The 21,832-nt window shown below is 51.3% G+C and overlaps 1 protein-coding gene across 1 annotated transcript in view; it reads right to left on the bottom strand.

The window, feature by feature from the left end:
- Positions 1 to 21,328, bottom strand: part of Cass4 (Cas scaffold protein family member 4) — a 32,865-nt gene extending 11,537 nt beyond the window's left edge. The window contains exons 1-2 of the mRNA XM_047535371.1: positions 21,131 to 21,328; positions 4,372 to 4,779 (exon numbers count right to left, since the gene is read on the bottom strand). Of these exons, the coding sequence (XP_047391327.1) occupies positions 4,372 to 4,779; positions 21,131 to 21,166 (444 nt within the window). The 5' untranslated portion in view covers positions 21,167 to 21,328. The remainder of the gene's footprint in view (positions 1 to 4,371; positions 4,780 to 21,130) is intronic.
- Positions 21,329 to 21,832: the final 504 nt, after the last annotated feature.

Genomic DNA, 21,832 nt, shown 5'->3' on the forward strand with positions numbered 1-21,832 from the left:
CTGGGAAGTGAGATGGGGCCAGAAAGAGAGGAGAGGGAGAGTGTACCGCCCACCCAGGTGCCAAGGAACCTGTCGTGGAGTAAGGGGCTTTCCACGTTGAATCATGGGGTGGTCAGGAACGAAAAGAGACAGGGAGGACAATCTAGGCTGAGGAGGCAGCTTGTGCGGACCGGGTGAGGGTCCTTCCATTCATTATGGTGTCCCTTGGCCCCTGCACTGGAGTGGCACCTGTTAAGTGCCGATGCTAATTTGTCTGTTTTTGGTCAATGAGCATGTATAGCATGGAATGGTAAAAACTAGCTTGGGACATAAAACCTGGCCATTCATCAGGCTGGAATCACAGGTGTGGTTGAAACAGCTGTCGACCAACAGGACACACTTCCTCTAAGGACACAAGTGTCAAAACAGCCCCTTTCTGTGAGAGATGACTGCTATCTTAATTCTCAAAGGAATGAGGTTCTCTACAATCCTGGGCTCTGGGAAGCACTGTCTCTCAAGCACCTTCATCAAGAAAGAAGTGTCCTACTTATAGCTGGAGGACTGAGTTACCTACCCAGGAAGCAGAATCGGTTGTGCCGTGCGTCCCGTAAGGGGAATTCAGCCCCAGCGTTACGCCTCTGTCTACTTTACGGTTGCAAGGAAAGACCTTGCAGCCGGCTGGTGCTAAGCCCTCTGAACCTAGCACGAAACACCTATGATTCTATTTCACCTAAATCCCACCTTTCCCCAAGCCCATAACTAGACAGGCTTTTCCTCTGTGAGATGCCCAGAGGGTCCTCACTCTGAAAATTTCCTCATTTCAATTAATAAACCTGGCTGTTTCCCTGGTGGTCTCAGGCTGATTGATCCAGGACAAATCCTCAATGGTTCCCATTGGGATCCCAATGTCCTCACTAGGACAGAGAGGCCATGCACTGTCCAAACCCAGGGACCACACGGGAGTGACCGTCACCATCTGCTGTCACTTCTGCACCTCCTCCCTCCTGGCCCCTTTTACCCAGCAGCCCTGGCTCTCTCACACTTCCGACCCTTTCCAAATGCAGTTCCCTCATCACTACTCCCCCAGGACTTCTGCCCCATTTTATTCATATGGCCCATGTCATGGATCAACACACGTTTGCAAGAGCACACACACACACAGGAAGGACTTTCCTGCAAGTGACGTTTCAGATGAAAAGATGCGACTTCAAAAATGCCATGCATTTCTTGGAAAATGTAGGTTCCAGATAGCAATTAGTTTAGGAACATGTCTGAGAAACATGATTTCGAAAGGCTTGGAGAGGCAGGGGGAATTCCAGTTCAGGAACTAGTGGGTCTCAGCGAGTAATTTCATGAGGAAATCTGGTCCTTTGCTGAAATACTAAAGAGTCCCCTCTGGGAATTCAAACCAAAATCAAATAGCTTCTTTTTTTTTTTAAGTCAGGCCTATATATTATATGAAGGAAGTTGGAACAAAAAGTAAAGCAAAGCTCAGGATGGTGGTTACCCTGGGGGAAGTGGCAGGGAGAAGGCTCCTCGGAGTTCTGGGTGCTGGTTCTGTTCCATTTCTTGGTTGATCCTAGTGACTGAGTTATGTCCTTAGGATTGGAAGGCAAAACTTGACATAAAGTTAAATGGAAAGAGTAGCTTCAGCTACAGCCAGATGAAAGGAGATCATGGGGAGCCAGGATGCTGAGGACAGGGGCTCTGCCATTGGGGCACAGAGACAGCTAAGAAACTTTAGTGCCAGCTCTGTGTCCCCAGGTGCCTGAGCTGGATGGGCAGTTTCACTTTCCTGGGATCAGTTTCCTCATCTGTAAAATGAAGAACTGATCTAATACAAAGGTCCTCAAAGATCTTTTCCAGCTCTGGGGATGTCTGATTCTGATGCATAGATGCCTCTCAGGACAACTTGAGTTACAAATTTCCACCACCTTGGATTTCAACCTTGGGCCACTCTGAATCTAGAGATGGTCAACACAAGTATAAAGCAAGTCCATGAATGACTCGCCTAGGTGGTGGCCCACACCCTTGAGCTCTCCGCTGGAGATGGCTTGAAGCCAGAGGCTCAGATGTGCCCAGTTCCACCCATGTCTGCTTCCACTTGGAACAACACGTATTTCCTTGGGCAGCATCAGGGTTAAAGACTCAGTTACCTGACAGGGGAGGGGAAGGGAGGGAAAATCCTCAACTGATTAGCTAGCTCCATCCTTTACAGAGCAGAGGGGATGCGAAGTTAGTTAGAATGGCTGCAGAAACCATCCTCTGACCTCTCCTGGCACAGAGGAGGTCAGAGAAGCACAGGGGGTTTGTCAAGTTCTGAGTGACAGTGACCGCACAGGAGCCAGAGGGCCAGACCTCCAGGTGACAGAGAACACACACACAAAAGGGCAAGAACGTAGCCAGGATGGTCAGGTTGGGAGCTAAAGGAGCCGGGGGTGGGGGGGGGGGAGCAGGAAAATTCCCCAGCGGTTCACTGTGGCCACCTGCTGAGCCCTGCTCAGTGGCAAAGAGGCCCTAAATTCCCCTGGGTGGCTGTGGCTTCTCCTTGCCACAGGGGTATGGAGACATGCTTCATGGAAACGGTTGACAGGTTTCATGGAAGGACCAGTCTTACAGCCCTGACCAGGAGGACATGATTTGAAGCTGGCAGTGAGTGGCACTTCCAAAGCCTTCTATTGAGTAGGGTCACTTCATTCAACTTACGAAGTTTCCCGAGCGCCTGGTAGAGGCCAGGTCCTGTGCTGGGTGCTGGAGCGCTTGGCCAAAGGTGGGCTTTGTTTCTGTTTTCCTTTTAGGGAGAGGGGAAAATGGCCCCTGAATTTTTTTTTTTTTTTTTTCTTCATTGGTTTTGGAAAGAATTTCAAATTAATATCAATAGACCCCACTCTGCTCAGTTGCTCTGACAGCTGCTGAGATGCCAGGGCGAGACACAGCCAGTTGTTCCAGAAAAGGGAGGTCGCGTGCACCCCAAGCACCGCTTCCGAAGGCTCAGCCAGCTTCCTCCTGGCGCCTGGAGTCAGCGCCTGTGGGCAGCAGCTGTTCTGAGCAACAGCTGTCTGGTTCTGGGCCTTGCTGCAGGGGCTTGGAAAATCTGAAATATTTGAAACTTCTGAAGCATCAACCCCTTCTCATTTGCAGGCAGCCTCGAAGGCTGACGTGGAGGAGGCCCAGGAGGTGTGCGGCACCTTCCCGGGGTCCCCTGTGCACACAGGTCAGTAAAGTGGCCTTTTCTAGGACACAGACCTTGCCAAGACCCCTGCCAGAGCTGAGGTCAGGTGGGAGGTGTCCGTGGAGCTGAAAGCCAAGCATCATGGCAGGACGTGTCCTCAGCCACTGAGTGACGCCAGCGCACTCTGCGCTCCCCCACTTCACCACGGCCGGGTCTCGCATTCCTCTCCTCATTTTAAAATACAGTTTTCTCTCTGCGTTTACTAAATGCTCCTTTTCCTCTACTTTTAAAAAGCCGATATTATAAAAGTTACAGATGTCTCCCATGTTCAATAAAATTTGCACATTAACTCCCTAATCTGCTGGCTCATCAAATACTGATCGGGGATGCACCCTCTGTGAGGCTTGGTGCCAGGTGCTGGGGACACAGGAGAGAGAGGAGTAAAAGTCCCTTCACGCCTCCTAAGCCAATTCCACCTCGGAGGGTAGCCTGGTGTGCTTCTGGGTCCTTCCTACATGTGGGCAGAGAAGGGGCCCGGATCACGGAGCACCTGCACGCCCACCCAAGATGCTTTCTTTGAGGCTTTGTTTGTTTGGTCTTTGATCATATGGCTCTTTCTTCCTCCTCTTTATTATTAATCATTATTACCATCATTTATTTATTTATAAACACCTCATAGAAATGCCTCATCTCTTGTTTTTTAACCACTGCATGGTAGTGCGCTGTGGTGATCACACACTAACATTTAGGATGTTCTCCCCTAATACCAATGATCCTGGAAGGCCAGGCCTCCTCATTCCTATCTGCATTTGCCTTCCCATGTGCTCCTGTAGCAATTCTAGAAGCAATATTTCCAAGTGGAAGGGAATATTCATTTTAAATGTAATAGGTGACTTGTCTTGGACGTGGCGGAAATCCAGGCCCGTTGTCATCACGGGAGGTCCCAGCGATGCCACGATGTCAAGGGGCCGTGAATGTCCGCAGTGCTTCATGCACAGTGGCACTAAGCCTTCCATTTTCTGCAGTGCGGCCAGTCTTGGGGAGTTGGCCAATCCCAGGGCCAGTGTATGAGTGACAAGGGGGTGGGGCCTGGGCCTCGCACACAGCTCCTCCATCACCAATGACCTAGGTCCCCTCTGGCACACTCCATGAAATGGACGGCGGCAACTTGAGGCATTCTGAAGCCCCGCCCCATCTCTCTTATTTGGAAGTGGTCTTACCTGTTTGGGAAAGCTTACAGTCTTTTCACAGATGATTCTGGCGCTGGGGGCTGGGTCAGGGAATTCATAGGCTTGGGCAGCAGGTGGCAGGGGTCCCTCCACCCAGCTCCTCATCGGCTCGTACACAGGGCCTGGGGGTGCAGGGTGCAGCAGCATGGGCACCTGGCAGGTCTCCCCTGAGCTCCTTTCTCCTGGCAAGGGGGCACAGGATCCATCCGCGGGGGCTTCGGTGAGGACCTGGAGGCGGTTGGCAGGGACCAAGCCCTGCCTCCCGTGCAGCCGGCACTTCCACCAGCCCTCGCTCTCCGGCACGTTTTGTTCCAGAATGGTCAAGATGTCTCCTCGGGAGAAACCCAGCTCATCGGAGCAGTCGGGGTGGTTGTCATAGAGCGCTCTGGCCAGTAGTGCCTGCGGACGAGGGGCGGAAGAATTCGCCGTTACTACCTTTGCCAACCTGCCCCGCACCAGCAGAACCTGGTGCTCTTTCACCTGTTCTCGCCATTTCTTCCTCCCTGAGGCTATTGCTCTGTTTGTTCTTTGCCCGGCTAATCCCTTTCCGTCCTTGGGGTCTCAGGTGAAATGCCACATTTTCAGGGGAGGTTTTGCATACCCCAAGACCAGGCCAAGTGACCCTAATACACCCTCGTGGCCCTTTTTAAATTTGTGGAAGCTCTGGCCATGTTGCTGCTCATTTCCTTGCACCCCAATCTAGGTGGGCATCCGCTCTTTGTCAGATGGGATCTTTGTTTGAAATTGCCAAGGAAATTTGGAGGGTGTCTTAACCTGTCTTGGAAACAGACTCAGACTGCAGAATCTGCTGCAGCCTTCTCTGGCCCCACAGGTGGGCAGCTTCAGTGCAATCAGAAGGGGGTCACCTCCCCGGTGCTCCCCTTTAACTCATTTTTGCAAGAAGGGCAAACTTCCTAAAGAGCTCTGGGCACATGCATTGTGAGAGGCCATTCGTACTATGGAAATTTTCTTTCTGTATCTTGGTGAACCAGAAAATCGTCAACAGAGGGACGAGAGAACTTTTTCACTTGTGGGAGTCAGTGGGTTCACAGGGTTGGGAACTGAGTTAGCCCTTCGGGACCCTGACTGCCCCCTCCATGTCACTGTTTGTCCCTCCGTGGGCTCAACAAACATATGTTGAATATTTACTGTGTATGGCTCCGTCCCAGACTTTGGGTTTTCAGAAACAGATCTCTACTACTCTTCAGTGGCTCCCCAGGGCCTGTGGGATGAAAACCAAAAGTCTGCAACCCTTGGAGACCCGTGGGAGCTGGCGCCTGCCCATGCCTCCGGCCCCCTGGGTCTTGCTTCCTCACTGGTCATCCATGAGCACCCCTCTTCTGGGGGTTTGAGAACTTCACACACGCTGTTCCCTCCATTGCAGTCACCCAGTGAAATCCCACACATCCTAAGTGTCACTTCCTCAGGAAAAACGATTCCCTGACGCCTTCCGTAATTCTATCTCCCACCTCTTTTTTTCTTTACACATTATCTCCCTGCCTGTTCTTATCAAATTTGCATCTAACTCCCTGGGTGGCCAATCTTCATTCGTGCCTGACCCCCTGGACATGAGCTCCAGGCCAGCAGGGTCTGCGCCTGCCTTGTTTCCAGCTGCATCCCCAGGGCCCCTAGGAGGCGTTCATCAGCTACTGGTCAAGTTGATGGATGGACAGGGCTGAGGGGTGGGATGCCCCTGGCTTCAAGACTTTAGGAGGCCAAAAGCCACAGCACCCACACAAAAGCCCCTGGGGCAGGGGAGGAAGAAAGTTTTCTTTGACCCTCTCTCTGCCCACCCTCTGGGTGACCTTCAGTAAGAGTGAGCATCAAGACATCCAGAGGCCAGCCCGCAGGCCCAGGGAGTGTGTACACCGAGTCCCTGCCCTGAGTTGTGTGGCTTCACATGAAGGAGGGTGCGCAGCTTGGAGCAGAGGACACATTGAAGGGAGCAGAGTTTCCGAACCTACAGTGTCCAGAGTCATCAAATCACACGCTACTTTCTAGATTTCTTTCCAGTTCAAGAGGCTAGTGATTTCTGTCCGTTAAGGAAAGATGATCTGAAAGACTACATTTTCTTACCTTGTAGGACTTATTTTTAGAACTAGCTCTGCAATCAAATTCTAACATTCCTTAATAAAATCACCTGTGAACACCTAACTCCTCAAGGCTCTTCAACCTGGTCTTAAGGTCTAATGGTTCCCTCATTAATTAATCGATTGATTAAAATCCTTAACATAAGTTCATTTTATATTTGCAAGAGGGTCATGATTTTCCTTTTTTTTTTTTTTTTTGTACCAGGATTGAACTCCAGGGTGCTTAAATACTGAACCATATCCATTCCTTTTTTATATTATTTTATTTTGAGGCAGGGTCTTGCTAAGTTGCTCAGGTCTCCCTAAGTTGCTGGGGCTGGCTTTGAACCCCGAGAACCTCCTGCTTCAGCCTCCCGAGTTCCTGGGTGTCGCGCGTCACCACACCCAGCATGATTTTACCTTTTTGACAATTATACTTCAACTGTCTGCATGGTGAAGGAAAAGAAAATAGCAACACAATTTCCAGCCAGACATCCCAATCTCCATCAAATGCATTCAAAGCAGCCTGGAAAGGGCAGCCCTCATCCAAAAGTGCTTGCCTCTGTCTAGAAACGAGGGCGGGATTGCTCTGCAGGCTCCAGGCTGGCAGGTGCTCACGGGTGGGATTGCCCTTGTAAAAGGCGGGGAGTTCTTCCAGAACAATGGGCTCTTATGGCCGCCCACCCCCTCAGGCACCCACAGCTGTCCAAGATGGACAGCAGCAGTCTTAGGTTTTAGAGATGGTGTCCTTCCTATTGGCAGCCAGCTGTCTTGGGGACAGCAGGCCACGTCTTCAAAGAATGTCAGCTCCCAGCAAAGGGAAACCCTAAATGTGTCGCCATGACATGAATCTCTTTTGTATGGCATGTCCTTATAATCGGCAAGGAGTGTCTCTGGACAGCTCAAGCAGTCAATTAATAACGTCTCAGAATTTTAGCAGCAGAGAGCATCAAGGTCTGTTACACGTGGAAATTTTGCGGGGAGTTGCTCACCTGGAAAGGAGGGAGATGGTGAGCTACGCAGAGGGGGCACCACGATCTGTTGGATGCACTGATTCATTCTATCGGGAACTTGCAGAAGCCTCGGGCATATCCTTTCCCATCTCTTTTACAGATGAGGAAACTGAGATCTAGTGACTTCTCCAAGGTCACTTGGACTGTAACTGGTCTCTTCACATCCATTCTTGCCCCTTCCCCTCCCAAGCCTTTCTCCAGACGCTAGCCAGAATGCTATTTCAGACACATAAATTGATCATGTCGCTCTCTTGTTTAGGAACCTCAAATTGCTTAGAGCAAAACTGGAGCTCTCTGGTGTGGCTCGAGGTCTGCATGACCTGACTGATTTCTTTCCAGCCACACTGTTCCCCGATCTTTCTAGAATGCTGCCGCTGCAGGACCTTGCCCTGGCTGCACATCTGCCCAGAACACTCTTCCACCAGATCTCTGCATGACTGGCACCTCCTCCTTCAGGTCTCAGCTCAAGGGCTGCATCCTGCAGAGGCTGCTGGACCACCTGGCCAGGCAAGGTTCCCGGAAGCTGAGCATCTGGCACTGGGGATACAACCCAGCAGGAGCTGGTCAGGCTCTTGTCCCGCGGGTGCCAGCAGCAGTGCACATCCACGGGCAGAGCACAGGCGTCACAGGTGATGGGTGGAGATGCTGATGGCCACAGGTGAGGATGCTCCATGCCTAGCATCCTGGTGATTGAGTGAATGAATGGACGAGTGCCTGGCTTCCCAGGTTGCCCAGTCCTGGCTGAGATGGTACCTTCCTCTCTGCGCTGAGTGTGGACTGGCACACTGCATCTAGTCATGCGGGCGGTCCCCCGGGATAATCATCACAGTGGTGGCTGAGGCCAACTCGCAAGGTGCTCACCGATAGGCTGGCGGGTTGGACACGTTTGCATGCGTATTTAAGAGGACATATATTTATATGTTTGTTCCCTGTGGGTGCACAGGCATTTAGAATGCAATGGAAGAAATGTTCTTAACTGATTTTCAAAAAGGACATTTTCCCCACGCTCATACAACAGCTGGGAAAGGGGAAGGAAAACCAATAAGTGTTCAGGGAAAAAGGAGGAGGGGCTTGGACATCAAAGGTGAAGAATCAGGGTGATGTTTGCGGGGGACCCCAGGGGTCCCGGGATGCAGTGTGCCGATGCACACTCAGTGTGCAGAGGCAGGTGTGATCTCAGCCAGGGCGAGGACCTCTGAGAAGCTGGGCATTCATACACTCACTCGCACACTCACTCAGTCACCAAGATCTAGGCATGGAGCATCTGCTCTCTGCCAGTGCTCTGGAGAGGCTGTGGGGAGCAGGGCCCTTCCTGATCTCAGCTAGTATCTGTGGGGTAGGAAGGGAGGGAATTCCCTTACTGTCTTCACAGAAATTCCTATGAGGTTTCTGCTTCTCTAAGAGTAATGGAAAGAAAATGTAGGAAGTCGTGAATAACTGTGACTGAGGTTTGTAAGTAGAGGTGGGCGAGGACTGAGGGAAAGTTTCCCTGTGAGAGTGGCCCTGGAAGATTCTAGCGGGTGAGTAGGAGTTAGATGAAGGCGGGGGTCAGTCAGGCCGGAGGAAGAGACGGTGCCAAGGCTGGGGCAAGAGTGTGGGGTGTGAGCGGGGGAGTTGGAGGAACTGAAAAGTGAGCGGGCTGCTGGGAGAGAGGACAGGATCAGGGCCTTGCTTTCCACAGTGGCCGCCCTTTACGTTTGGTTGCTGGGTGTCACCTAGCAAGCAGGCGGCCAGAGAGGGGCATCCCGGCCAGTGGCTCCACGCTTGTGGGCCCAGGCTGCTCAGGTGAAGGGCTGCAGCAGCCCTGGGCAGCCTTGGAGCAACAGGAGCCTCACTGCCTGAGAGGTAGGGGCGCCGGGAAAGTAAGAAGCAGGGAGCTGATGTCCACATCCTTTCTGTTTCCTGCAGTGACTTGGAGAGTCACAGTTCTTAGCAGAACCAGCTTGGAGGAGCGCGTAGAGAAACCACCTGCGCAGCTTCAGGTCACACTTCTCCATCGTCCCCATCCTGGGCTGGGAACCCCCTCTCCAGGCAGCGAGCCCTGTTCCTTAGTGACTGTCCATGCATCCGCCAAGAGCCCTGCCTGCCACTCAGCTTCACCTTCTGTTTCTGTTTCCATCCTTTCCACTGATTGAAGAGACAGAGCTGCAGAAACTGTCAGAGCTGGGAGAAGCAGGGCTGGACATTTCGCTGTTGGCTTTACTGTGGCAGCTGAGACCAAGAGAGGCTAAGCAACTGGCCCAAGGGCACACAGCAGCAGCTAGCAGAGCAGATTCACCAGGTCTGTCTGACACTGGAGCCTGCTGTAGCTATTTATTCCAGACGGCCTCCTCCCCGAGTCTGTTTTCTATTCTCATCTGCTGAATCTTAACTCTATATAAATGCATATAAATCTAGGAGGGTCCTGTTTAAGAATCTCCGTAGACAGGAGAAGCAAACCCAAATGACAGTAGGGGACGTAGTGAAATATTTATATCAGGCCTGTCAGCTGGAAGACATGGGGGAGTGGTGGAGACTGCGGCATGCATTGGCAGATTTTCAATCACTACTGGGGCCAAGTAAAGCACCGCGTGGCCAAATCCAGCTCACGGCTGTGGTCTTAGCGGCCCCACCCTGGTTCCCTTGCAAACTGAAAGTCAATAGCCAGGGGCCTTTCAAAGCCTGCTGCCGGGGCGCCCAGCCTGTGCCCAGAGTCCCAACAGCGGGAGGCTCTTCCCTCCCTCGTTCTCAGAACAGGAGTCAGACGGCATCGTGGCTCCTTCCTGCTTCCTCCTCGTTTCATCTTTCACAACCCCCCCCCCCCCGCCCCCCACAAACTCTCCGGCTTCTAAAACCAAAACGTTTGTAACTAAAAGCCTGACGTGGTGGCACATGCCTGTCGTCCCTGACGCTTGGCTGAGGCAGGAAGACCGCAGGAGCCCAAGAGTTCAAGTCCAGCCTGGGCAACACTAAGACTCAAAAAGAAGCTAGTGGCCAAGGGATGGAAGAGCAGAGGTCACGACACAGTTTCCATCCAAATAGCCCAGAATATCACGGTTTCCTGGGAAGGACAAGTCACACGATGAGGTCACTGCCCACGGCAGTGGGAAGCAAGCGCCCCAAAGGACCAATGTGGTGAGCATGTGAGGAACCCTGGGCTGCCAGCGGCTTTTGGCCCCGGTCCGAGCAAAGATGTAGCCCTCCAAGGTCAACGGGAAGGTCTTTATTTTTTCCCTGCTTACTAAAACCCTTCTTTGAAACATGTTCCTGTTCAGCATTTCAGCTTCCTTCTCACAGACCCCATGACTTATTTTCAAGAATTCTAGTCTTAAAGGAAGACATGGACATCTTCATTCTCCCCCTGAGGGTCGCTGTTAAAGTTTTTATGCTGGAAGTATTACATGTCCTTTGGTGCGTGTGTGGGAAATGTGAATTGCTCAAGTTCAAGAGGAATTTCCACGGATCAGGGCGCGGTCTGCTTCTCATCTCTACGAGGGAGCTGAGCTCAGACTCAGAATGGCAGAGCCGTGGCGGCCGAGGACGCTCTCTGATCATCTTTAGAGACAAGGTCCCTGGGTCGCTTGGAAGTATTTCACGTCATGTAAACACGAAGGCAGGCCAGGAAGGGTCGAAGTGGAGGCTTTGCTGGCCAGTGTTCGTTTTTCACTATGATTTAAGAGCACAGCGTGTTAAACGAGAAGAAGAAAGAGAAAGTTTCCAAGGGCCTAAGAAAAACCCCTCCCCGCCTTCATTTTTCCACCCACATTCTCCAAAAAGGGAAGAAAGGCAGGGGGAAGGGCGCGCCTGGGGAAGCCGGGTACCTGTGGCGCTGCCTTGGTGGGTTTCTGAGAGGTGACCTCAGGAGAGACAAGCGCGGGTGAGACATGCGCGGAGGACCTGGCCAGGTCCCCAATGGAAAGCCTGGGACAGTCACACAAACTGCTTTTCACCGCGCGTGCCAGCCAGTGTTACTTTCCTATAATTAACCACCATAGGGGGACTCCCTTTGCTGTTGTAGGTACACACGCGTGTCAGCTCCACCCGTTACTCAGGAACTGTGTTCATGTTCCTGTCTATGACCTCACCAATGAGGATCGCTCCGGGGTTTTCAACTGTGTGCCAGACATTGTGATGAACAACCAGCACTGATTATCTCACTCGATATTCTCAACCCCACGAAGCACATAGTGTTACTAACTTCTCATCAAATAGATGAGAACGCTATAGCACAGAGAGGGTAAGTAAGTCACCTAAAGTAGCTCAGCAACTAAGGACCAAAGTCAGGATCCGAGCACAGGCAGTTTTGACTCTGGAGTTTGCCCTTTAAGTCGGCACACCTTACCATTTAGTGCACTGATGGCATGCACAGCTCCATGGATACTGGATGAATGGATGACAAGAAGTGCCTCCTGACAGGAGGACAGGGACCTGATAAAATGTCACATTTGTGCAATGGAAAGTGATATAGCTGCTGGGAAGAGCCAGGTAGAGGGGACAAACTGAGACAGAATGATCTCCAAAGTACAGGACTAGACTTTGAGAGTGAGGTGAGAGACTGTGCATATGCACTGTACCCTCGTAGGTACAGTGACAGTCTAGAAGGTTACATGAGTCCTAGGGCTCCCTCTGCACAGGGCAGCAGCTGTCTGGGAGCTAGAGATTTGGGGATTAGAGGACAACACTTTTGGCTAGTGCTCATTTGCTTGCATTTCTTGAACCACGTACGGGGTTCTGCCACTGGAGTATCAAGACTGAGTTTTTAAGGAGGAGTCTGTCCCGTTGGAAGAGCGTGACTCCTGCACTGCATTGAAGCAGCTGCTTGCGTTACCTCCCCAGCTTCTGCTCCCACAGGTGACAGGGGGCCCTTGGCTCCCGGTCAGTCTCAGCCAAAAGCAGTTTGCTTTTTGCAGAGGAAGATGTCACCCTTCCTGAACTGCTGAGGGACTAGCCAACCACTCAATGCGGGGCGCATCCGACCGCCGACCTGTACCACGCACAGCTTGGAAGAGGTTGAAGTGCTTGAACGGTTCCTGAGAACCAGCGGATTCTGGGGCTCGCCTCTCCCCAGCAACTGGGAGTCAGACACAGAGCCAAGGCACACGGAGAAGGCTGCACTGACCACCTGCTGACCCAGGTGGGCTCTGCCTGTAGGGACACGGAGACTCAGAAGCAAGTCTGGGCTGGGAGCGTCTCCTAGGCTGCCCTTTCCAGGGATCAGATGAGTCCCTAAGCAACACAGAGGTTCATGGCCCTCGCCACGCCCGCCCTCCTGTGCCCTCCCCAGCTGCTGTACAACAGTTGGGTCTTGCACAGGATCTGGGAGGGCGGGAGGGGTTCCCACCGCAGAACATGTCACCCACGGCCGGTGAGCATGTGCCCTGCTGTGTGCTGCATGCATGTGACACTGGGGACGCCACTGAGGACAGCCATTCCCCTGCCTGCCCCTCCTGGAGGCCTCTTCTGGAAAGGGAAGGCCAGCCAAGCCCCCCGCCCCCACCGCCTCTCTGGCCCCACCTGTCATTGATTTTTCCCTCCCCTCCCCTCCCTCCTCTTCTGTCCTCCCTTTGTCTCTCTTCCTTCTGCCCTTATCTTCGATCACTTCCCCTCAACCTTACTGTCCAAGTGCAGAGCTGCTTCCTAACTCTTCTCTTCCATCATGAAGCTCAGTAGCTTTCCACATTAACATTTCTACTTAAAAGTAAAATTCCATGAACTACGGGGAACCGAGAGTCACTTAAAATAGCCAAATGGTTTATTTCATAACCAGAACTTGCCCCCAGAGTTTGCAACGATCTTCAGTGATTTCCCTGTGACTCGTCGGCTAATGTGGTGAGAGAATAAGGTCACAGAGCTGTGCAACTCCCAGCTTTGCTCCGGCAGCGGCACCTCATTACCAGAAATACTTGGAATTTTAAAAATGAGGTGACAGATAAGTAACTTCTTGCAGCATCCTGCAACACAAGGGAGCTGTGGTGATAACAGCTGTAGCCAGGCAGTCCCAGGAGAGCGCTGAGGAGCAGTACCCAGGGGGACCGATCTGGCAGACAGGCTGGGGACACACTGGCACAGTTCCACTTTTGATGAAGCAGAAAGTGCTTGAAGGAGTAGTTCTAAAAGGTGCAGAAAATGACCTGCACTCCTTTAATAGAAATGCGATTTTGAAATTCTTTCCCCCCTATTTTTATATATAAAGTAACATGGAAACTTTAAAAAAAAATTAGCAGAAACAAAATATAGATTCTTTTTTTTTTGGGGGGGGGGGCAGAACTTGACCCCTGAAGCAACCATCAATGGTTTCCAAAGAATAAGAGTTACTCGGAAAACAACTTTACAGTTAGGGACCCTTTCAGCAGTCGACTCAGTCCCTGGCTATCAGCAGCTGCAGGAAAAGGATGTGGGGGCAACCACGTACTCACGTTCTCCTTCATCTTGATCCTCTAAAGAAAGGCTTTTCAAAGGTGGTTACTCCAGACCCTGGAGAAGCCCAGCAGCGATCGGCTCGGCTCGGGAAGGAAATCTCCCTGTGGTGGAGGGTGCAGGAATGCAGGGCTCTGGGCCCGGTGGCAAGTGTGTGCACAGTGCTCTCAGCAGCTGCCCTTGCCAGTTGCTCTGGGCTGACAGCAGCCATGGAGGGGCCGGGCACATGGTGCTTGCCTGTGGCATTCCCCTGGGCTCCCTGCCATCCAACTAGATGCAAAGAGCCACCGTGGCTGGCTTATCCATCCAAAGAGGTGAATAAGCCCGGTGAACTTGATGTGAGGAGGGAAAGGGGAGAAAAGGAACGTAAAAGGATGAGGCCTCCTCCTCCCAACACCTGGGAAGTGGCACCTTCTGGGAATGAGTACGGACTGTAACTGCTTCTCCACAGTAGCAGGAACTCTAATCTATCCAGTCTTGAATCCTTCCTGACAGTTCAGATGCAAAAGCCACACATCCCAGGGACTTCCATAAGTGGAGAAGGCTCTGCCTACTAATGGGACTTGGAGGAAGAGGTTGAGGCCAGGAAAAAATTCCAAAACCATCAGTGGAAATGAAACGCTTTCTTCCCTGATGCCTGAGTGCTGTTTTCTGGTGGGTCTGCGTCTGGCCCAGGTCACGGGCTTGAGTACACTTCCCTTTCTCGTGAGAACCTGGCTAAACCGTGTTTGCAGAACTTCACTGACCCGGAAGTTATTTCTTAGGCACCTGCTGACAAGGTGTGCTGGGGGAACGGGTGACCAGGTTCCCTTGATCTTCACTCAGGAGTGAAATGAGATAAGAATAAAGTTCTCCCAGGCCATGGCAGAGTTGGTTTTCTTGATGTGGCCTGAGCTGGACCCACATCAGACAGGCTGCATTCTGGAGGGACCCTGCTGGATTTATTCAAAGCTTTCCTCTCCACCACCAACTCCAAGTCCATTCCTTGCATGTGCACTCCCAAGTTATTGTTTAAGACATTTATTTGGTTTGGGAAACTGAGGTTTTGGGGGGAATGTGAGTCAAAGTAAGTGTTGAGGATTCTGTCAGCTCATGATCAGCTGACGGGGAGAGGAGAGCAAGTAACTGAGAACTTCTCTCAGCCTCGAGTTCTTCGTCTGCTGGTGAGATGGCTTCACGGGGTGAGCTCCAAGTTCCTGCCCAGCTGCAAGACCTACAGTTTGCACCGCTTCTCTTCCTCTTGCCTCTTTGATGGTGAAAGCCATCAAGGGGTTACAAGGAGGAGTCCAGAGGTGCTTTTCCTTTCTAATCCCTTTCCCCTTCCTATATTCTTTTCTTTTCTTTCTTTCTTTCTTTCTTTCTTTTTTTTTGACTGTAAAGGAGAGTTCAGGCTCGGGAAAGCAGCAGCTCTGTTACCTGACTCGTCAGGAGCGATCATGCCGACTGCAGTTAAGGGATGTCTGTGATTTCCAAGCGTGGCAGGTCTAGCAACCTCACGCCCCTGTCATTTCAGGGGTGGTGGGAAGGTGAGGAGCATCCGAAGCTCTTTGTCTCCCTCCGCGTGGGTGTGAATTCAGGGCATCTCCTTGGGTGCATTCCTTTTGTGGTCCCTAAGGGGCCACAGATCAACCCACCCAAGGAGTAAGGTCAGAGGGTTGTGTGTACTGGCACTGCGGCTCCTTGGGGGCTGTTGAACCCCTCGCTCTGGGAAATGCCTCTGTGTACGAACACCCCAAAGGGTCCCTTAGTAACTGACTCAGGTTTTAATTCCCGTCTCAACTGGGATGAGTTCAAATCCTGACCCAAAGTCAACATTCCACAAAGCGCTTTTTGTTAACTGGACAGCAAACATCTCCAAGGGAGAGGCACCCTACTGCTTCCTTCCCTTGGTTTTGTTCCCCTGAGGGACAGACTGCTGGCTGTCCAGGACATGGATGTGGACCAGGGCTGCTCTTGATCCTAAGGAGAAGCAACACCTCAAAGAAAAAGAGCAGAACTTTACATTCGCTAATCTGTCCACAGGCGCAACTCAGAGGGGTTCCGAGGGGGCAGCCTAGCCTGCCGGAGCGGGGCTGTTGTCCCAGGGGTGGGAGGACACTGTTTCTTCTCAAGGGTGTGTGTACGAGGCTCCCCTCTGAGCAATGGTTCATGAGCAATGCACATTTGGAAATGGTTCCTAAAAAATCGAGTTCCCCTTTCTGCAACTCATGTTGGAGTCTAATCTCACCCGTAGCGGCATCTTTTGACCAGCCTCCACCTTCCCCCCTTTTTAAGTGATTTCCCCTCCAGGTCCTTGTCATTTCCTCCCTTAGTCATCGCAGTTCCAAAATGACCATGGTATGTCCCTGTGGTCGCTTCCCCATTCCATTATCACGTGGCTACTCTCCTTGAGTAGCTGGCCCCGGGTGGACTTCTTAAGCTGTGGGTCAGCAGTGACTTTCTCTTTAGTTTTTTCTCCCCCTCTCAATTTTAAAAGCGTGCTCCATAGGAGATGCAATGTTCAGAGAAGGAAGGTGACTGGAAACAGTGTAGCCAATAGCAATCGTGCAGTGCATTTTTAAAGTTAACTCTCACGGTCCATTAAATATTGAGAAAGGGGACCACATACTTTGGTCCTGTGTGACAGGACAGTGCCTGGCACACAGCAGGCACTCAGAGTTCCCCGAATGAATAGAAGACACAGGGTCTCCCTAGACAGCATGCAGCATGCCCTGTAAGTGTGAGCTGTTGACTGCTTTTCTCTTCCCCTGCTCACACGCCCTGAGAGTCTCAGACGCGAACATTTTTATTTTTACATAAGATGGAACAAAGGATTCTTCTCCATGCCCACTGAGAACCGCCCACCACTGAGCTTCCTGGCTCACCTCCCACCCGCTGCCCTTTCCACCTACAGTCTGTCCGTTGCATGGTAGCTGGAGTCACCTTCAAAAACAACCAGACTGTGTCATCTCCTGCCTCAAGTGGGCCAGTGGCTTCCTTTGCAGTTAGAACGCACTTCAAAGCTGTGACACAGCAAGCAGGGTCCGTGGGATTCTGTTCGCCCTCCCATCTCATTTCTGACCACTTCCCCCTTCCCTGTGGCTCCAGCCCTTTCAGCCTTTTCCTGGATCCTCTACTCCGCTGAATCCATTCTGACTCAGGGCCTTTGCACTGGCTGCTCCTTTGGCCCCAAAGCTCTTCCTATCATGTGGGTCTCCACTGTGGCCTCTGTGGCCTTCGCGTCTATCCGATTGCTCTGCTTCGTTCTCTTGATGGCACGTGGCCTGCACCCACTGGCGTCATCCTGTTATACTGGCTCACGGTCATTCCCACTCCACGGCAGGGTCAGCCCTGCCTCTGTCACCCAGAGCCCCGGAGCCCCACTGTGTGCTGGTGAGCAGCTGAGCAGTGGGTGGTGGTGAGCTGTTCTCCAGCTGGGTGTTGCATGGGGCCCTGTTGCTTTGTGAGATGGGTGAAGGATGAAGTTTCCGGCAAGGTTGGAGGGAGGCCATGGGCCCCTGTGACCATGACTTGAGTCCAGTGGTGCAAGTCTAAAGCAACACCTGACCATGGGAGAAGGCAGAGGCCGGCTCTCGAGTCGAGGCTGAGCGTCAGTCAAGCTGGGGCCAGAGTGGGTCGAAGAGCTGATTCTGGGATGGCCTCTGTCCCAGATGCGACAGCTAGGAAGTGCCAGTCCTCTCCTTGATTCTGTCCTGGTGGTGGGGCTGCATCACAAGGGCGACAACTACACTCCCTGGGACATCCTGTTCATTCACACTCAACCCAAGTCATCTTCTGAGCACCTACTGTATACAAGCTTTGCTCTAGGCACCAGAGACTGGACTGAATAGGCCTCGCACTTCTGGGTGGGCTGAGGACAGAGGGAAGGACTCACGTGATTGGCGAGGACAGGCAGGCTCAGCAGGGGAGAAGGGGAAGGGACCACAGTGGGAGAGTGGGTGGGAGTGGGTCTCCAGGGCCTGTGGACCGGGCCATGGTGACCTGTCTGCGCATGATCCCACTGGCCCTCTTTGACAGATGGGGTTTGAAATACCTTGCTCACCACCCAAAACCCAGTGATGGAGGCACTTACAAAGGAATCCTTGCCAAGCTTTCTAGCTGGAAGTACCAGGCAGGCCAAAGTCCCTGCCCGACCCTGGAGGCCCGCATACTCTGCCACACCTGAACCAACCCTGAGGCTGTGGAAGGCTTGTTTTTAAAGTCTAAGTCTAGGCTTTGATCTTCCTTGAGTGCGTCTAAAACCATTCAATCAGAGCGGAGATGGAAGAGGACCCAGGGATACCTGCCCATTCACTGAGGCAGAACCCAGAATGTCAAGCACAGCTCAATGTCCTTAGAGACGAACACCGGACCAGCGGTTCTTCGCTCACACGAACAAGGCCCATGTTTGAAAGCTGCCCTCAGAAGACAGCAAGCACATAGCTGTCTTCACAAAGGGAAACTGTTGGCTGTGGGGAAAACACTGCAGAAAGGAAGTTCAAAGCTGAACAGAATTTCAGAAATTCTTGGAAAGCCACAGATAATGAATGCCAGGGCTTATTTGACTCAGTCGTCCTACTTCAAGCCCTGGACATTGACCCCAGAGGAAAAAAATGTTTTGGGGGACAAAGGACTGTGTACAAAGTAACTAACTTCAAATCGCCTCTGATGGTGAGCAGGCACAAGCTGCACCACACACACACACACACACACACACACACACACACACACGCAGTTGGCAACAAGTGGGACTCAGTCACCAAAGTGTGTGCAGATGCCGTTTTCTTAATAAGGCAGTTTTGAAACCACCCAAAATTTAAAAACAAGGACTCAAGTGTAAAAGCGACAAAATCCCTCATGCACTTTGTTTTTGAGGCACTAGGGATGGAACCCGGGCTTCGCGCATGCTAGGCAAGTGCTCTACCACTGACCTGCATCCTCAGCTCTTTTTTACTTTTGCTTTATTTTGAGACAAGGTCTTGCTAAGCTACTCAGGCTGCCTCCAGACCGGCGATCCTCCTGCCTCACCTTGTGTTTTAGAAGTGACTTTCTAGCGTTTCTTGAGTGGATTTGCAAGTGCAGCCAGCTGACTAGAACCCTATAAGTCAATGAGGAGACGTCAGGTTTGCTATGTGTACTGTTTGCTAATATTACCCATTGTGAACGTTATGTTTACCTTTAACTGTTAGTTGTAAAAGGCAAGAAGTTGATGGCTGTTTATTTACCTCTCCTACCTGTGTAAAAAAAAAAAAAAGGCTAAGAAAAAAAGTGTATTGTCTCGCATTTGTGTTGATAGGGACACTCAAGGATCTGAGGAAACTGGGTCCCCTAGACCTTGAGCTGGTGCCGTGTACCTGGGAAGGTCACCTGCATGACCGAGATGACCTGGGTTGGCAAACTGGCCTGACCACTAATTCCAGACAATGGATACCTGGGTTTACAATGATTTTATGGTTTTAAAATCATTATAAAAACAAAGGAGAATGTGCAACAGAGATCATATGTGGCTCGCAAAGAAAAAATATGATCTGACTTTTCACAGGGACAGTTGGCTGACCCTGAGTCTGTGGGTCAGAATGCCGTGAGCAGCTAAGGCCCAGCATGGAGGTGCGGGCCGCCGGGCCTGATCCTGCAGTCCCTGGAGCTGGCTGGTCTCGGGCAAGGCAACAGCTGTTTCCTCATCCGTGACATGGGGATGAGAATAGTATCTCTGCTTGGTGGAAAGGCTGTTGGGGACACAGCAAAACTCAAGTGGAGACTCAGCAGGGCCTGGCGTATGGACGACGGGTGAAGGCTAGCTCTTCTCACCTGCATAACACGAAGAGCAGACTTCACGGGCATGCTGGGAATAGCCATTCTGTTATCTGCACAGATGCATGTTATTTACAAATTTAAAGTGCCTTCTATATTATTTAGGTAGAATAAGTGGCACATAAATAAAAAGAAGTCTAAGTCATAAAAACTCTAGGCTATTCAGAAATGTTGATGTTTTGAAAAAACAGGGAGTGGATTATTCTAGATTAAGGACAGCTGAGATTACAAGGTATAATCCCAGAATGAATGGTAGGGTGGAAAAACAAATGAACACACAAACCAACATGATCCAAAAAAGCAAAAAGGATAGTTTTGGAAAATGTGAATCGAATGTCCAAATGGCATTAAGAAATTGAGGTGATGTTCCTGGGTGGGAAGATGGTTCGTGGTTCTGCAGAATGACCTTGTCCTAGGAGACACGCAGGTCTTTCAGGGTGGAATGCCATTGTACCTGCCACATATTTTTAAATGGTCTAACAACAACAACAACACAACGAAGTTTGCGCCTATGTCTAAATATATACAAATAGATGCACACAAGGAAGACAGTGCTGGGAACCTAGGAATCTGGTGAAGGACATGCAGGGGTCTGCTGAATTGCTCCCCCACTCCACTTTCCCAATGCTTTGAAAAACTTCAAAGTCAATAGCTGAGGACAAAATCCTGCAGAAGCTTAGATATTTACATATAACATCGTATATAAGAGGGTATCACAAGCTGCTTAACCACCACTGACATTACTATTCCAAGAATATATAACGTTCGGTGCTCCTACTTAGTAATTGTTTCATTTCTTATTTTCCTGTTCTACTTAACATGTTAAAAGGATGTAGCGAGATTTAAAAAAAAAAAAAAAAAAAAAAAAAAGAAGTCAACCGAAGCTTGACTTTGCTGTGTTTCAGCATATATTCCTGGTGGCCACTTGAACTTTCTACACAGGGAATCTTTTTTGATTGACAGCAGACTCAATGTCTGTGTGAGTGTCCCATGTGGCTCCCCAAGACCCAAGCTACCCTGAAGATGGCACACGGGTTCCCGTGTGCCCTCGACAAGGAGGCTGAGGCTGAGTCTGGGTTCTGCTCTTGGGAAGTGAGCACAGAGATGAGCCAGGACACTTGTGAGCGACACAGCATCTTGAGGGTCCAGAGGAAGAAGAGATTGGGGCACACTGAGGCAGAGGCTGGCATCTTGCTTAATAAGTTCACCAGACAGGGAATGGACAACGTGATGGACTGTTGGCCAGAGTGTGAGCTGATCTCTACTGGAAAGTCACGTCCACCCACCTTGGAAGCCACCACTAGGTAGCTTCACAGCCTGTGTGTCCCCACAGTTACACGTACGCTCAGCTTTCCCATCTCAGACCTACACGCTATTAGCACTCATCTTCTGCCTTCCTTCATCAGACACTCAGAACTAAGAGCGGTCGCATCCTCAGCCATCACGGCTCCCTGCCCCCCGCATGCAGATCCCACAGCTCACCTTGGGTGCTCCATCCCTGATGCCAGTTCCCCTCATGTCGGTGATGCAAAACGGCTCTGCTGCGCTCCACTGCCGTCTCTGGCTTCAGAGGCAGATGATGCAATGTCACTGCATGCTTCCGGCTGGTTCTCAGAAGCTGAATTCTACGGAGCTATGTGACACATGGGAAATCGTCAAGAAGACTCTCCCAGCCAGCAAACTTTCTGGAAAGCGTGATAAGAGTAAAATGAAAGGGCTGACGGAGTGGGGACCAGAAACACAGGCCACACTCCCTCCTCAATGCCTGACGTCTCACTTTGTCTAAGTGGAGATTGTCACTCATTTGCTATGTAAAACCACAGAAGAGGAAGAAAAAAAACCTCTTCTGCTTTAGAGGACGAAGTTCCTACTTTGAAGAGCTCTGGGTAGTCACACATAGTGCTCTTGTCCCTTGAACACTGTGGAATAACTCCCACCAGACAGACCTCACTCATTTCCCTGACGAGAGGCCACCTGGCCATATTTCTGGTGTTGGGTCAGCATGTCTTCCTCCTTGCTTCTTAAAACTTGCCTTAGGACAGCCATGGTAAAACAAGTCAGCTGGAGGACTGTGCCTTGGAGGACCATCCTCCCTCCAGGTGGCCCTCCTCATGGCACCTGCCCTCCTCTGAGCCCTGTGCCCACCTGTTGCCTTTGCTCGCAGTGCTTGGGGGTGAACATCTT

This window comes from Sciurus carolinensis, chromosome 2, assembly GCF_902686445.1.
Source record: "Sciurus carolinensis chromosome 2, mSciCar1.2, whole genome shotgun sequence".
In the NCBI taxonomy this organism is placed as follows: Eukaryota; Metazoa; Chordata; class Mammalia; order Rodentia; family Sciuridae; genus Sciurus; species Sciurus carolinensis.